Source organism: Engraulis encrasicolus, chromosome 17 (assembly GCF_034702125.1).
Source record: "Engraulis encrasicolus isolate BLACKSEA-1 chromosome 17, IST_EnEncr_1.0, whole genome shotgun sequence".
Lineage (NCBI taxonomy): Eukaryota > Metazoa > Chordata > Actinopteri > Clupeiformes > Engraulidae > Engraulis > Engraulis encrasicolus.
This window is the reverse complement of record NC_085873.1, coordinates 13,384,267-13,401,559: the sequence shown is the minus strand read 5'-3', so window position 1 is coordinate 13,401,559 and position 17,293 is coordinate 13,384,267. Positions and strand designations below refer to the sequence as shown.

Genomic DNA, 17,293 nt, shown 5'->3' with positions numbered 1-17,293 from the left:
AAGAAGAGGGAATGCAAGGCACTAGAGTGAAAGGCCTTATGAGGTACTTAAGTTATACAGGTCTGATGGACAGAATATAGACCGACACACATTTCTTTCTTTCTTTCTTTTTTTTTTTTTTTTTCTTTTCTTTTTTTCCCTTTAATTTATTATGCCCTGCCATGATTTCATGATCGTATCACACACTCCTGTACAGTAGGTGGCGATATACAAGCTACATTGTAAACCGCCATTACCTAGAAGAAGAAGAAGAAGAAGAATAAGAAGAGAAAATGAATGACCAGGGACATAGCTATAGGGACGACAAGGAGAGTATTTGCTTGTAGGCCTAGGGCCCTCCTGCAGGTGGCAGGGGTAGGGGCCCTATTATGACCTTGGCAGGTGGTATGTGGGCCCTAAATATCTTATTCATCCTGGGGCTCTCTCTCTCTCTTCAAAGACAATGGCCATGTGTCAAAACTTCATCCTTAGACATCAGTGTCTGAGATAATCTTATAATCACACAATGGTTGTAGCCTTAAAATTAAGCTATACGAAACAAATTGAGCAATTATTAACCAGGTGCTTTATTTGATGTAGTCAGTGGTTTGTAGGAGGCTACTGCTGCCTGTAACTTCCTATGACAATCTGTTAATTCATACATTTATCTAATGTCTCATAATGTAAATATTAAACACTTTCAATTTGTGGAATTGATTGTGGAATGAATCCAGTAGTGGTTCTATACCATGTTCTGAATGCCACGGTCATGGTGTTGAAGTTTGCGGGGCACAGTTCTATGGCCAGGTTACCTCTGTCATGGGCAAGGTTGGTGGGGTGGGGCAGTTCTATCAGCATAGAGAAGAGCAGAAGTTAACCAAAGATGATAAACAAGGAGGAGACAGTTCGTGAGGAGGTACAAGGACCAAAGAAGTGCCCCACCCCTTCATCCTCCTCCATGACTGATTGACCCTTAACACATTGAGTACCGACGACGTAATAATGCGTTTTTCACGCCCATGCGTTGTATACCAAAACGTAAACATACGTTTTTGCATTTAAATATCATATTTTGAATCTACACCCTTCAATGGACAATATATGTGATTTTGGTAGCTCTGTGATGGACATAAATGACAACATTTGCAGTCCAAAGTTGTTTGATTGTTATGATGTTTGAGTGTTATGATTTGGATATTTTAATTTAACTTACCAAGATGTCTGGATGCCAACCCATGTCGCCTATCGCGCTGCCTGCATTGATTTCCCTAGTACGGTCACTGTAGCATGTGTTGTCTCTGACTTCACGCAATAGGTAAACACCATTGTGTAGTGCCTGGAGTATCTTGAACTTTCTGGACTTGCTAGACCTTTACCAGATCCTTGGATCCAAATGGCACCCGATATGTGATTGCAGTAATGCGCTCCGATTTGGACGTTTGATCGCCAAAAAGATAAGTTTCTGTGTCTTCCTGTATGTGAGAAGCCAGAAGCTAGCATGGCTACATATCATGATTCCCTGATTGTCGCTCCCAACGCAGGACGCTCCCCTGTCGGCTCGCTCCCACTAGCCAGACTATCGATCAGGGTGGGACTACACGTCCGGGAGTGATAGAAACACCTGGGACTACACGTCCGGGAGCGATCTCAGTTGGGAGTGTCCATCTGCCACGCATATGATTCGGATCGGATGGGCTAGGCTACATCTAAGCATCATATCATTTGGATTTGTTGTCAATGTTGGGCTATTATTTCGGGAGTCATCGGGAGCTATTTTAGCAAATGTCTCACCCTCTGCATGTGTGCAAAGAGTTTGTGTTCAGTCCACGTGAAAAACGGGGATTTCAAAGGGCATCGATTGCTGGTGTCGTAGTGTGACAGAGCAGGAGGTGTGCTGCCGTGAATCGTGCTATGTTGTTGTTTCCCTAGTAGCCCACGATCGGTAGCGTGTATTGTGTCTGACTTCACGCAATAGGTAAACACAGAGGACCATTGTATATCGTGCCAGGAGTATCTTGAACTTTCTGGGCTTGCTACCTAGACCTTTACCAGCTCCTTGGATCAAAATGGCACCCGAATTGTAATTGGAGTAATGCGCTCCGATTTAGAAGTTTGATCGCCAACCAGATAAGTTCATTTGATTATTCACCCCTATGTTGAACTGTCTTCCTGTATGTGAAAAGCCAGAAGCTAGCATAGATGGCTACATATGGATCGGATGGGCTACATCTAAGCATCATATCATTGGGATTTGTTGTCAATGTTGGGCTATTATTTCGGGAGTCATCGGGAACTATTTTAGCAAATGTCCGACCTTCTGCATGTGTGCAAAGAGCTTGTGTTCAGTCTGTGTGAAAAACGTGGATTTCGAAGGGCATTGATTGCCGGTGTCGTAGTGGTTTAGAGCAGGAGGCGTGTCTTGACGTGCAGGAAGATGTGTGTCAGAGCTAACCTTGCACCAAATTGTGATTAAAACCAACTCATCCCCTTTCAAACTCGTCACATTCTGAAGAAGCGCACCCTTCACAAAAACCTCAATATCTCCGATTGTAGCTGAATTCCATGGATACCCACTTCGGTTTAGCGTGGGTTTACTCGGCAATAAAAGCTCGTAGAGACACACAGTTTTCACCTACTAAGAGGGCAGCGTCTCCACTTTCAAACGAGTCATAACATATTTCAGTGGCCCTATCACATAATAAGCTGTGAGTCTACAAAAAAACGTAAAAAAGGGCTTAGAACGCTGGTATTCTACGACATAATTCCGTGAGCACCGCCGGTATTCAATGTGTTAACATGGAGATTGGACGTCTACAAAAATATTTCAATCATTCACCATTTTCAAGATTAAAGTTTGAAATAAAAAGAATAGTATAACTATCAAAATAATGTGCAGTGCATTGTTCTTGTTGTGCTGCATCAAATAATTTATTTTAAAGTGTTTTGTTGTCCTTAGAAGGCGTTTCATGTTATACTTGCAGCTTCAAGAAAATCAAGAAATCAAGAAAATAATTTAACGTCTTAGATAGGTACTGTTTGTAATGTACCAATGACACAGACAGGATGACAGGATGATGCAGAAGTGGTAGGGGAGTAAAGTTCTGCAAAAATCTCCTTTGGACCAAAATTATTAGGGGGGGACTCACAATTGTTCTTTGCCCAGGGTCTCAGATTTCCTAGAACCGCCACTGGTGTTTGGCGCCCCCTAGGATATTTAGTTTTCCAAAACCCCCAAAATCGGACTTAGGCGGTTTTGGTAGCAAGCCGACGATATGCAGTGTTCCTTAGCCAACTTAAAATACCATGTAGCCTATGTCATTTAGTATATCCCCAAAACACGGAGCTACAACACTTTCAAGATGGCTGAATCCAAGATGGCTGAATTGTTTGGCCCATAACTTCTGACTGGGTGGATGGATTTTTTCCAACATTTCTTTTAGCTTTGTTTTCTCAATAGTAGTTTGTTTTTAATTTAGGGATAGAGATATCAAAAATAAAACTGCTCATCTCTGCCCCAAAAGGCAAGACCGCTTCCAGCATTTTCTGTGAGAATGCAATCTAGTTTCTGTCATTGATTACATCTACATTCAAATGCAAATATCTTTTATCCGTTCATGTATAAACATGACATGTGGATACGTTGACTTTTGACATTGTGCTTCCTAAAATTCTGTTTATGTGTAAATGAGAGTAGAGATGATATAAAACCCGGAGGATCCGGTTGGAGAGCCGGGTAAAGACCTCACCCGAACAGACCGGATGGCTGTTGTGCCTTGATCCGCCAAAGGCGGGTCAGACGGCATTTCATTAATATGTCAACAAAATGGCAGTTACTGCGCGACAAATTGTGAAACCGGAATACATCCTCTTTAGTTGACTACAACAGCCATTCTCTAATCTCCCTAGTATGCTGTTCAGTCACGAACATTCACTGAGTAAAACTGAACCAACTCCCGCCTCGTCATTCATCGAGCCTGTTTGATCCGTCCAGCCTGTTGTGGCCAATTGAGTCGCGGATCCCCGCTCCCTATGTTTGTGCTTCTGACTCTGTTGAGCTCTACATTTCTAAATGTTAACAGTGCTCTGCCAACGCTTTAACATCTCACTCTGTAGGCTACTCTTAGGGAAATTATAGTCTACAGACGTGACTCTATCACTCACTGCGTTACAGCGTAGGCTACAGTCTTTAAAGCCACTGCTGTCACTCCCCTCGTCCGAGTCACTCAGCAGCGGCGCCCTCGGCGACTCGGTGAGACGAATCCTGACTGAGTTGTTGGTAGCAGCGAATCCCCTACAGATCGGATCAACGCTTAAGTTTCGTTTTTGCCACGAGTGTGCGAGTCGCAAGGCAACTCGGCAGCGGAAGCGAGTGGTCATCTGTTGCTCGCCTCCTGACTATCCCTGCTCAACTAGACTTCTGCTCCCAAATATTTGACTTTTAGTCTTCTTAAATACAAACAACACACATTATTTATTGCAAAATCAGGAACATGCCGTTTCACTGCTGCCAAAGGCTGTTCGAGTTGTGGTTGCATGTTTAGTGAGGAGAGGTGGGTCGGATCGCAGCATGAGTTTAGGAACTGTGACATTCATAAAGTGAGTTTTGTTGATCAAACTGTCTTACTCTTTGATTTATCAACATGAATTGATAAATGGAACAACAAAGGCATAGCTATTTAACGGCAGAAACGTTTAAAAAAATACATTATTATTATTTATTTTTATTTAGGCCTATTTTAAATAAGTGATCCGTGTGATCCGAGTGATCCGTCAAATCCGGATACTCTCCTTGGAATGATCCAATCAATCCGGACGCCTCAAAGATTCGAGTTAAGCACCTCTAAATGAGAGGCCAAAACTGACCCGTGTTCAAATATATCCTTAGATGTAACCAGCATCTCCGTCTGCCTCTGCATCAGTTACTGGGTTAATCTATGTCACCTGAGGCTTATTAGTGCTGTGCTGGCATCAAAAGCATTCTGGCCAGGGGCCCTTCTGAGTACTGCACAAACACAAAAAGGACAAATGCTCCCTTCAATATATTGGAGGGAAATAATCCTCCCCAGAACAGCAAAGGCGACCTCTTTTGGCCAATTTGGGAAAGTGCAAGTGATAAATGGGGTTTGCGTGTGGATATTGAAAGAAACAAGACAAGAGTTTTTATACAATGTTTTCAAAATCAGTGATTCATCAAGTGACGTTGGTATGAAAGGCTGATATCCATCAGCATAACAATGAGAAAGGCACTTCTGATTTCTCTGTGTCTTACGCCATGGGTTGTAAACACTGAATACGTTTGGAGGAGTGGAGAATCTCTGTATTATACGTAGATGCAGATTCCACTTCTATTCCCACCTGTAAAGCCGCAAATTGCTTGCTTTGCCACTCATATGGGACAATGTCACACTGTGAGAACTGAGTGCACATACTGTGCTTGCTGCTAAACTATCACAGTACATGCGCCATTCAAACCGATCTATACAATCACTCAGGGGGGGGGGGGATGCTGCCCCAATCCCCCTTCCAACAGTCCATCCAAACTGATCTATACAATCACTCTATACAAACACTACCCATGAGCCACATAATTCAATTCGCCCTCCCAACAGTCACACTGACACAGAAACCGATATATGAGGGGGTGCAGTCGTGTCACTGTATCAGTCTCTATCGTTTGCCTTTTCATCATGTGTACAGTATGCTCATGTGCGGATCAATTCCACTACTACCAACCCAGACATGGGGCAGCATTGGTCGTCAACTGCTGATCCTGTCCAGGGCTGCTCCGGGCCCAAAAACCCACCAGGGCTTTTTTTTTGCCTTAAACAAACCTCTCACGTACACAAGCCACTACATCCTCTTTGACTCTGTCAGCTGTCTAAAATTGAGGGTGGACCAATGGGCCACAAACGAAGTAGAAACAAACGACTGACGGCCCACCGGGAAAACGCCCTGTATGCTAGATCCCCTGTGCAGCCCTGGTGCTGGACAGTACACTCACACTCATTCAACTCACTCACTCGCTCAATCATTCAGTCACTTCAGTCACTCAGTGGCTCTCCACTGCAATGAGGTTGATGGGAAAATCAACACGGTGCTCTACAGCCTGTTTCACTTTCATTTGTTTTCATTCTCCCTGTGATTTTTTTCAACAACATACTGTCATTTTTGCAATGATTAGTCTTCATATCTTATATCTTGGTGTCAGTGTAGTAAGGGGTATTCTGTTCCATGGCTTCTCTGTTACATCTGGCAGGCAAGCGTACACAAAACACATTCACACACACACGCGCATGCACGCACGCACGCACGCACGCACGCACACACACACACACACACACACACACACACACACACACACACACACACACTCCCGCATCTTTACATGCATGGGCACAAACACATGCATATGCACATGCACCTGGTTCCTCTTTAAAGACTCATTCATATCCTTATATCCTATGCGTGAGACGGTTACAGATTCGTGTCTTTCACACTTCCAAACCGTTAATTGCATGTGATTTGACACAAATTTGAGGAACCCAACATTACAGATGAAACGGATGGAAACTGGAAACTTGAATCGGAAATACTTGGCAAACGTACAAGATGATCAGATGTGTGGACAGAATTATATACGTAATGTAGTTGCATAAATTCTCTTCTCTAGATGAAACCTGGGAGAGAGCCTACAGAGAGCCTTCTGGCCCAGTCTCATTTCTCTCTCGCACATGTAAATAATTGAAGAGCTCTTTTCCAAAATGAGATATATCCATTTTATAGAATGTTGGGAAATTGACATTTTTGTATTGGGCATTCCATTGAAATGCATTGCAAAATGCATTTTTATAGAGGTTTTAAAGTATGTTCTCAAAATATTTGAATGGCAAGAATTCACACATTGATGATAGGACATTTTAACAGTCAATTCCAATATTAAAATGCAAATAGTCAAAATTGGTGGATATAGCTTTTTGGAAAAGAGCTTTTCAATTGTACCTATATGAAAATGCTGTGCCGTGGCACTTGAGGTTTAGTGCCCAGGGGCACCACATTGCCTTAATACGGCCCTGTAAAAGATGATCAGATGTGTGAACAGAATTACATATGTAATGTAGTTGCATAAATAGGCCGTAACGGGGCCATGGTCCCAGAAGAATTGGGCCACTAATCAGAGCAAGTGGGTAATTGATTGATTGGTTGGTTCGTTTGTGCTACTCTTGGTTAGATTTGTCATTCTGCTCTTAGCTGTTTCTAATTAAAATGTGCTCTTGCCCCCAGCCACCCAAAGCCAAGAGCGGATTACTGTACGGGACAACCGGGACTAGGCACAAGGGCCCAAGAGCCAAGGGGGCCCTGAAGCCCAAGCCATCCGTGCTACAAAAAAATCACTTCATTATTGGTCTGTATGTATGTTCTCCTAATGTGTTAGAATAGCACTTTTAACCACCATGCTACACAATATGAGAACATACATACACCCCGACCCCCAACCCCGAATTCCCAACAACAAAGGCTCTCTAACATCTTCAGCTAAACTCCCAATACTTTTTGAATTCTGTGATATCTTTTTTTTTTTTTTTTCTTGGGGGGTGGCAAAGGACCCAGGCCGGGAATTGAACCCGGGTCAGCCACATGGCAGACGAGTGCCCTACCGGATGGCCACGGCAGGGCCAAATTCTGTGATTTCAAGGAGGGGGGCCTTACTTGTCGTCTGGTCCAGGGGCCCGTGGAATCATAATCCGTCCCTGGCCGAAGCCAGCTCATCATGGCGGCCATACGGACTGGGGAGTAGAGTGGAGTGACTCGGTCTCAACCTATTTCAGCCCAAACAATTGATGACGGACCTCCTGCTGATGCTCCCATACACAAAAGCACACATGTACGAGTAGCACACACGTTCAAGCACACATTCTCACTCCCACTTAAGCACTTAATCATTATTTAATTTGAGAAGATCAATGCTATGCGTATTCATTAATTTGGAAGGACCAATATTTTAAAAAGGGCATCACACAACGACCCCACTGACCCCACCTCATCTGCACACACACACAGACACACAAACACACACACACACACACACACACACACACACACACACACACACACACACACACACACACACACACACACACACACACACACACACACACACACACACACACACACACACACACACACATACACACACACACAAACACGGGTTCATAGTCATCTTCTGTTGGTACTCTGCTCTCTCCCTTGACACACACAAGCCCAGCATGGGGGCATCGGGTCTGTCGATACCAGCGTCAAAGAGCAGGAACTCAACATCAAAGTCGTTGTCATAGTAACCGAAGTTGGCAAACCCTCAACCCCCATCACACACACACACACACACACACACACACACACACACACACACACACACACACACACACACACACACACACACACACACACACACACACACACACACACACTCCATTGATCTCGCATCTACATATGTATGCATTCACACACACACACACACACACACACGCACACACACACACACACACACACACACACACACACACACACACACACACACACACACACACACACACACACACACACACACACACACACACACGCACAAACATACAGACAAACACATGTGCTCATTCACACAGACATCCGCATGCACGCACGTACACACACTCACACACTCGCAAAGTTCCCTAGATGAGTGGATCGATGGGGCATCATCAGTAATTGGGGGGGTGGGCCAGATGCCCTAAATGCAACTGCCTCCTCCTCACACACACACACACACACACACACACACACACACACACACACACACACACACACACACACACACAGGCACGTATCACATATCACGCAACATCTATTCTGTACAGCTACACACCAACTAACACACACATGAGGAACTAACACACGCATCACACACATACCTCAGGACTGTCTGACTTTGCTGAAGTCGAGAGGGGAAGAGGAGGAGGAGGAGGTGAAGGAGGGAGAGGAAGAAGAGGAAGAGAGTCTGTAGGCACGGTGCAGATTTGGAAAGACGTGCCGGAAAGGAAGAGTAAAGGACAAAAGGTGAAGGAAAAAAAGAAAGGAGCAGAAGAGGAGAGAAGATGTTTGAACCGTGTGGACGGCGGTTGTGGGGACAGGTGTACCTGCTGGTGCTGTGGGGCTCTGCTTGTGTGGGACAGCGGATGTCAGGTGAAGGTAGGGTGCCCTCTCTGAATTTAGAGAACAAGTCTGTCATACAAAGTCAAAGTGCTTTAACACATTTTGTCAAAATTGAGCTTATACTGAAAATTGTCTCCGTTATCTTGTGACAAAGTCTTATGGTCCAAATGTGTTCTTTTTCAGAGATTTAGCGTAAGATACGTATAGGCCTAGGTGAAATTTGCAGTGACCACAATATCCAACCTAATACAGAGGCTTCCTCAGTTTCAATGTTGGCATAGTTACTGTGCTTTGCCGATGGGGAGCAGAAGTTCTTTGTCTACATGTGTTGAATGTGTGGGTTCGATGTAAAACATCAGTCTCTATTTTGTGGCATAAAGTGTAAGTGTGCATGAAGTGTATTCATGGTTGTGCACATGCAAAATGAGACAAAATAAGCAACCTAACATTGTCCTGTCATTATTTTGACAGAAGATATGTAAATTGAACTCTGGAAATCTGGAAATGGAATTCTGAAACAACCTCCAAATCACCCGAATTTGGACAGGGGATATGCTTGGTGCAGGACATGCGTATACAGGCACATGTTGTAGATGAACATGCTGTCATGCTGTCAATTTGGCAAAATTTGTTGAAATTTGCTGGGAAAGTTTCTTCAGGTATCATTTTACCATCCTGCAACTTCTATACCATCATCTGTTCATATTATCTTGATTGGCAATCATCTGCCCTACTAATAGCTAGAGCCAAAGATATACACTATATGCCATAATTATTTCAGTTGTTTCAGATGAAAGAGTGAGTGAGTTCTGCTAGCAGATATTTTTTAGCTTTTTGAGTAGTGTAATAGTGGGTAGTATTGGAGAAAACTATACTTTAGACGTTAGACTGAATTCTTAATGGCACAGTAGGGCTGCTTCGTTTTTGTTGTTTTTGGTAAGAGGGGCTGTTTGGTTAGTAGACATGAAATTCACAACGAAGTTTGACCCGTGCCCCATGCCCAATGTTGTGGTTCAGTAATCACTAAACATGGGGGAAACACACACACTCACAACACAGATGCACAAATTCATACTCTGTCTGCATGTCACATGTAGGCTACATATCAAAGATGGTATTAATTTCGTGTCAGTCTTATTGGGATTGCTTTGAATAGATAATGTGACCTCCGTGTACAGTATGTTCACTGTAAGTATGACAATCTGTTCAGGGCCATAGAATGATATCTCTGGTGAGGGGACAAAGGACATCGGGGTGACATGACCCCGGTATAGACATCTCTCAGGATACGCCACAGCTGCTCACACACTAATTACTGCGGAGCAGGAGGGGTAGGAGGGGTTTATTAGCCTAGATAATTAGCCAGCCAAACTCATTTTCACTCTTTCTCTCTCTATCACTCACTAGTTAGCACACACACACAGGGCTGCTGACAGCTTTGGCTGGTCCTGGGACAAGTCAAACTGAAAGCCCCCCTTGCACTCAATGCAATGTAATGAGGTCCCAATTCTAATGCCCCCCTTGGGCACGGGACAACTGATCATTTTCTGTGTGTGTGTGTGTGTGTGTGTGTGTGTGTGTGTGTGTGTGTGTGTGTGTGTGTGTGTGTGTGTGTGTGTGTGTGTGTGTGTGTGTGTGTGTGTGTGTGTGTGTGGTTGTGTGTGTGTGTGTGTGTGTGAGCGGAAGAGAAGAGAGCAGAGCTGCTGATCTGAAAAGGGTAGCTGTGCTCGTGCTGTGTGTGTGGCTGGCCGACTGGAGCGATCAATACTTTCTGGCCCTGCATGCTGTTGCTGCAGAGTCTATGACTCACTACTCTACTCTCAGAGGAGATCAGATGCTGCCATTCCTTAGCATCCTGTTTGCCATTGGTCTATTCTAGTATCTTAAGCCATTTTAGCCTGATGCTGCATATATATACGCTGTTTGACCTTTAGTGCCTGGAGCGACATAAAGTGTACGCTGCATTGAGGCTGTTGAGATTTGAGGTTATTTTATTTAAAATGTGGGTATGTTGGAGTTGAATGAACATATCTTAATACAAGATGTAGGTCCTAGCTTTTAAATGTTTTTATGTGCTTGGAAGGCTGAGATATTAAAGTTTTAATAGACAGAGGGCACCTTTTCCCATAAACGGCTTAGGCCAGGACTATTCAATTAGAATTTCATCTGGGCCACATTTCGAAACCAAGAACTGCAGTCGGGCCGCACATTTTCAGACATCACAACCACTGAAATGACACTTAAAATCAGTAGTCCACAAACAAATTTTAAACAGGTTCCTCTAACCTAAAACTTAACCACATTGAATGTGAATGTATAAGACAAGCAGAAGATTCACAAGCAAATAATGTGTTGTACTGCAGTATCAAAACTGAAATGTATACTGCTTCAGTTGGGGGCCATGCCTGGGCCGCATGTGGACTGCATCTGGGCTGCATGTGGCCCTCGGGCCTCCAATTGAATAGCCCTGGCTTAGGCATTCAGCAAGCGTTTTTTGCAGGTGCCTTAGGCTAAAATGGGTTAAAGCAGGAACTATAAAAGCAATATGAGCCAAGGACAGTTCATTAGAATGCCTCATTGTTGATGTCAAGAAACAGATATCATCATCTGCCATATTATCAAGACAAATCTTATTGTTGTGGATCTGTAGAGCCCTTCAGGCTCACCCTCATACCTGTAGGCCTAACATCCTCCCCCCCCCCCCCACACACACACACACACACACCTCTATCTCTTGTTTCTTTCTTCCTCCCATATTTTTTGGTCTTCCTTTCCTTCCCATGAATGACCTTGTCTGAATTTTACCCAGCATCTCATCATTAAGTGTCTATTCCTTCATTTTTATAGTGTTGTTTCGTTTCGCTTCTCGCCCTCTTAGTCATCATGCTCTCTTTTCTCTCGGGCCTCCTCTTCTCCGTCATGCCCTCTCTCCTGTGCCATTGCGCTCCACAGATGACTCACTGAAGTGAATGATGTGTTTCTTAGTGCCTTTATGAGATGGCAAACCTTTGTGATTGAGGAGAGGGTTTGTTCTCTGTGTGTGCTATTCAATGTTCAATTCTCACTTTTGAAAGTCCTTCTCAACCATCTCACCTCTCTCTCTCTCTCTCTCTCTCTCTCTCTCTCTCTCTCTCTCTCTCTCTCTCTCTCTCTCTCTCTCTCTCTCTCTCTCTCTCTCTCTCTCTCTCTCAGTTGTGTCCGCAGGAGAGGGCTTCCTGGATTGGCAGCAGCAAAGCGCTGGGACCAGAGGTGATGGTGGTGGTGACAGTGACAGCAGTAGCAGTGGTAGTTTCACCATCAGGCACTCCATGGGTCTGGTGTCCCGCCTCGTCAAATTGCTGGAACAGGGCAACTATAGCGACGTCACTCTGCGCCTGGAGACAATCGGCACGGATGAGGTCCGAATTCAAATCTGAACAAAAAATATGTTTTGTGTGTGTGTGCATGTGTGAGTGTCAGTGTGTGTGTGTGTGTGTGTGTGTGTGTGTGTGTGTGTGTGTGTGTGTGTGTGTGTGTGTGTGTGTGTGTGTGTGTGTGTGTGTGTGTGTGTGTGTGTGTGTGTGTCTGTTTCTTTGTGTGATTAATTGCATCATAGTTTATCTAAAGAGAAGAGGCAAATATAAAAAGCAAGTTCTGAAAAATAACAATGACAAATAAAAGAGAATATATATATATAATTATTTTCATTTATCCAAGTTATAGTACTCAGAGGATCCAGCAACAAGATTTTTGGTGAGCCTAAAACTAATTTCAATTAGCATAGGACACCATATTCAAACTGAATATAAGAGCAAATATTGTGATCAAGGGCATCCCATATTGAGAGATTAGGGTGGGATTCAAACCGGCAACCCTCTGATGTAAAGCCCATCTCCTTAACCACTACCCCACCGCTGCTCCAGCGTATTAAGAAAACGCATTATTAACCCATTGATGCCTGAAGCACCTGCAAAAAACACCTGCTGAATGCCTAAGCCCTTGTTGGGAAAGTTGCCCTCAGCCTATAAAAACCTAAATATCTTAGCCTCTGATGCACATTAAAACATCAAATAAGTTGCATTCAGCTGTAACATACCCACATTTTTATGAAAAATGGTAAAATCTCAAGAGCCTGAATGCAGCGTATATGTGTCTCCAGACATCAAAGGTTAAACGACATACAGTATACGACTCACCAGGCTAAAATGGGTTAAACTCAGTGTATTATGACTTCAGGTGCGGGTGATCCGAGCCCACAGACTGGTGCTGACGCTGCAGAGCAACGTCTTCGAGGAGCTGCTGAGGAACCAGAGTGCCACCTCCTCAACCACCATGACAACCAGCACCACGGCAACCAGCACCACGGCAACCACCACCAGCGGCAGCGGTAGCAGCAGCAGCAGGGCCCCTGGCAGGGGAGGAGGAGGAGCAGCAGGAGGAGCAGGCAGCAAGACACTGGTCATCCGGGAGAGCGCAGAGAGTGTGGCCGCCTTCGACAAGTTCATCAGGTGAGAGGAGGAGGAGGAGGTAGAGGCAGAGGTGGAGGCTGTCTTAAAGTGCTTTCGAATACACAGACACATACAAACTCCCACCAGCTCTGGAGGCTACCGCATGGAGCCAATTCTACAGTGATCATGTGAGAAAGTGCACACACATGAACATATGCACTCACACAAAGACAGCAATAATAGTCTTACAAAATTACCCTGGAATCGATCGTAACATAGCCTAATTTCATAAATTTCATACATTTCATTTCCAAGACTTCTGTAGATTTCCTACTGAATCTTTGCATAAGTGAAAATCTGAAAAAAATGAATTTGCACCTGAAAATCTCAAATGTATCAATCCATGCATAGACAGGTTTTCATGCTGATGCATGTGGTATGCCTGATTGATTTCAGATGAAATTTACATGCATTTTTTCATGCTATTACTACATCTGAAAATTTGCGTGAACAGTTACTTAAGAAACTTTTTTGTGCGTAAGCAAGTTTTGTATGAGGCCCCTGATCCTATTATTTTGAATGAGGAGATTATGTTAAATTTGAGAGGGAAAGCTGAGGTGAAGAGAAGAGAGGCGGAAGGGGAGTATGGGGAAAAGAGAGGAGACTGTTTGTCTGCTGGGGATTTATATTGCTTTGAAGATTGAACATTAGCAGACAGAGAGAAAGAGGGAAAAGCATGATTGTAGCGGAAGGGAGGGTGAAATGTCAAATAAGGATTACAGAACATAAATATCCAGAGGGAAGAGCGAGGCGTTAAAAGGTCACTGGGTAAAATTAGACTTCTTTTCTTTAGTGTTCTTATGTTCTTTGCCGGGAACCAAGTTATCAAGGTCAGGTTCACCTCAGCTGTCGAAGGTGAAGATGGCTGACGGCCTCACTTGACTGGATCTCTCAGACTTTCTTTAATTTTGTGGAAGAACACAAAAATACTTCTTCTTCCTTTTTAACTTATCAGTGATGTTAGGAGCAGTTTTTGTTGATTTTGGTGGAATAGTAGTTTTATTTATTTTGGCAGAAGGCCACACACACAAAGCCTATGTAGTGAGGCCTATTTCAACCACAGCAGGGTGGTAGTAAGTGCAAGTGTGCTCTCTAGTGGTTGCCAGTGGAACTGCACCATGCTCGCTACTCCATACACCGACCAGCGGGGAACCGGATCGATATACAACGCTGGCTGCCGGCCAAGTACACAAACATTGCGATATTGACCAGCGTGTAGCTTATTAGGGGTGCAAATTACCATTTATTAATAACAGAGACACACTGGGCTACGCTGAACTGATGTTGCAGGTTTTTTTTTCAAGGAGAAATAGGCTACTACTTGATATGCATATGAGGCGATTATCAATCCATTTGGGGCTTTAACCAAGATGTTTAACCAAGAGTCTTCTCCCCTGAGGAAATTTGAAAATACAGTAGTTTAAAGGGTAATAAATACAATATAAGAACACAATATACCAATAATGAAGTGATATTTTTTTTGTAGTGAGGAGGCTTGGGATTCAGGCCCCCCCCTTTGCTCTTGGCCCCTGGCCTGGGCCTGGTAGGCCCATGCAGTAATCAGTCCCTGCACATGTGAAAGGTAATGTGTTCTGTGAAGACATGGGAGGGTAACCTGGCCATGTCACTGCTCTTCAGATGCTGAACAAAGGACCTAAAATACCACAGTTTGGTCCAACATGTACAGGTTTGTTTGTGTGCCCGTGCCCGTGCCCGTGCCCGTGCCCGTGCATGTGTAGGTGAGTGTGTGTGGAAAGGAGGCTGAATGTCAGGTTAGTGCATTCTCATCTTGCTCATATCTGCCTTACGTGATTGACGCATTCATCCCAAAAATATTATGTTTTATTTATAGGGCTCTTTGCAGCCAGCCAGCCAGACACAGGGCTTCTTCTAATGGCAGAAGACAGCTGTGCACTCAGTCAGGTGCTGTGCTGTGTGAATGAATGGGGTGGCTAAATAACCATCAGTCACATGGAACAAAGCTGTGGAAAAAGAAAGAAGCCCTAGATATCAAAGATGCCCTCCCATTCACAATCACACACACTGATGTGCACAGAGACTCCACAGCCCATGGCCCTGTGTCAGGCAGTTGCACTGCGCCAAGTGCTTATTGCTCAGACTGCCACACTCATCTAGGCTGTGCAAAGAAATAGTCAAATCAAAATTTAACTCTACACTGTATATGTACAGTATTGTGAAATCTGATCCGATGTTTGTATGCATGGATGCACAGTATGCGTTCATAGAAATGTGCTATGTGCATGCATGCACGCATGTATGCATGCATCTATTTATGCATGCATGTCTGTACAGTATGTACGTACGGTATACATGATCTAAGCGTTCCAATGCATGCATATTTGTGTAGGCTATAAATGCCTACGTAGGCTATGTGTTCATGTGTGCATGGACATGCCTAACCATATGCATGTGTACGTTTACATTGCACGGGAGCATAAATAGCAGGCTGTAAGCTCCTGTAAATCAAGCCGTACTGCTGATTAGTGCGAAGAGGAGACAGTGATAGAGAGTGAATAGAATGTCATCACATCACTAGACTATAGACTATAGACAGTGGTGTAGAGAATAGAATAGAATAGAATAGAATAGAATAGAATAGAATAGAATAGAAGAGACTAGATTAGAATAGAATAGAATAGCACAGGCTGTAGTGTAGTGCTGATCAGTGGGAAGAGAGAGAGTGAATAGCTCCACTATAGACTGCACTGTAGTGCGGCTCTGCTCTGCTCTGCTCTTGCCAGCTGCTGGCAGTCTGCGTGCTCACTCAGTAGAAAGAAACTTATGTAACTCCAAGTGGACGAACGCGGCCTCCTCTTCTCGGGTGGCTCCAGATTTGACAGAATGAATTTAATTCCGCTTGACTCTGGTTCAGCTCAACATATAGTAAGGGTGCCACCTCTTTGACAAAATAAACCCCTGGACATTTCAAACTCAATCAACCGTTTTGTTTAGTTTGCAATGACATCCTTCATCCAGTGTCCAGGAAAGTATATAGCTTTCCCAGGACAGACCATTGAAAACCGGACAGGTGGCACTAGTGCAACACTACGCCACATCAGGCCCACGCCAGGGCCAGTGGCAGAACAAGTGTACACAGGGCCCCAGGGCAAAACACTGATAAGGCCTCCATACAGCCTGCCAAGGTCAAAATAGGGCCGGCATAACTAATAAGGGAAGGAGTTTGTTTGAATACAACTGACACGATTGGCTATGGGCTACCGTATACTGCCGATAACTGGCCGTTGGCAATCATAAACCATACCTCCTCTAGACTAGAAAGTCAGTGGGCGGGCTCCAGATCACATCTCACTCAAACCCTCTGTCAGTCAATCAGACAGTAACTGGCCGCTCGCTCTGGCAGCTATCTCAGTGCCATTGTTGCCACATTGGGCCCAATTGGGCTGCTTGGCATGGCCTTAGGAGGGGGGAAAAAAGATTAAAAAAAACGGCCATTTGTTGACCTCTGTTTGTACTGTCAAATCTTCTCAATAAAATGAAAAATGTTGATCACAAAAAAACGGCCATTTGGCACTTTCCAGTTTTATGGCAATAGAAATCAATACAATTTATTGAAATTGAGCGGAATTAAGCACCTCCAGGCGGTTTTTGATCACCGATTGGGC

At 44.1% G+C, this 17,293-nt stretch overlaps 1 protein-coding gene across 1 annotated transcript in view; it reads left to right on the top strand.

Annotated features, from left to right (window-relative positions):
- btbd17a (BTB (POZ) domain containing 17a) overlaps positions 1-17,293 on the top strand; it is a 38,375-nt gene that overhangs the window by 13,911 nt on the left and 7,171 nt on the right. Inside the window, exons 2-4 of the mRNA XM_063221416.1 lie at positions 12,367-12,560; positions 13,378-13,453; positions 13,586-13,649. Of these exons, the coding sequence (XP_063077486.1) occupies positions 12,367-12,560; positions 13,378-13,453; positions 13,586-13,649 (334 nt within the window). The remainder of the gene's footprint in view (positions 1-12,366; positions 12,561-13,377; positions 13,454-13,585; positions 13,650-17,293) is intronic.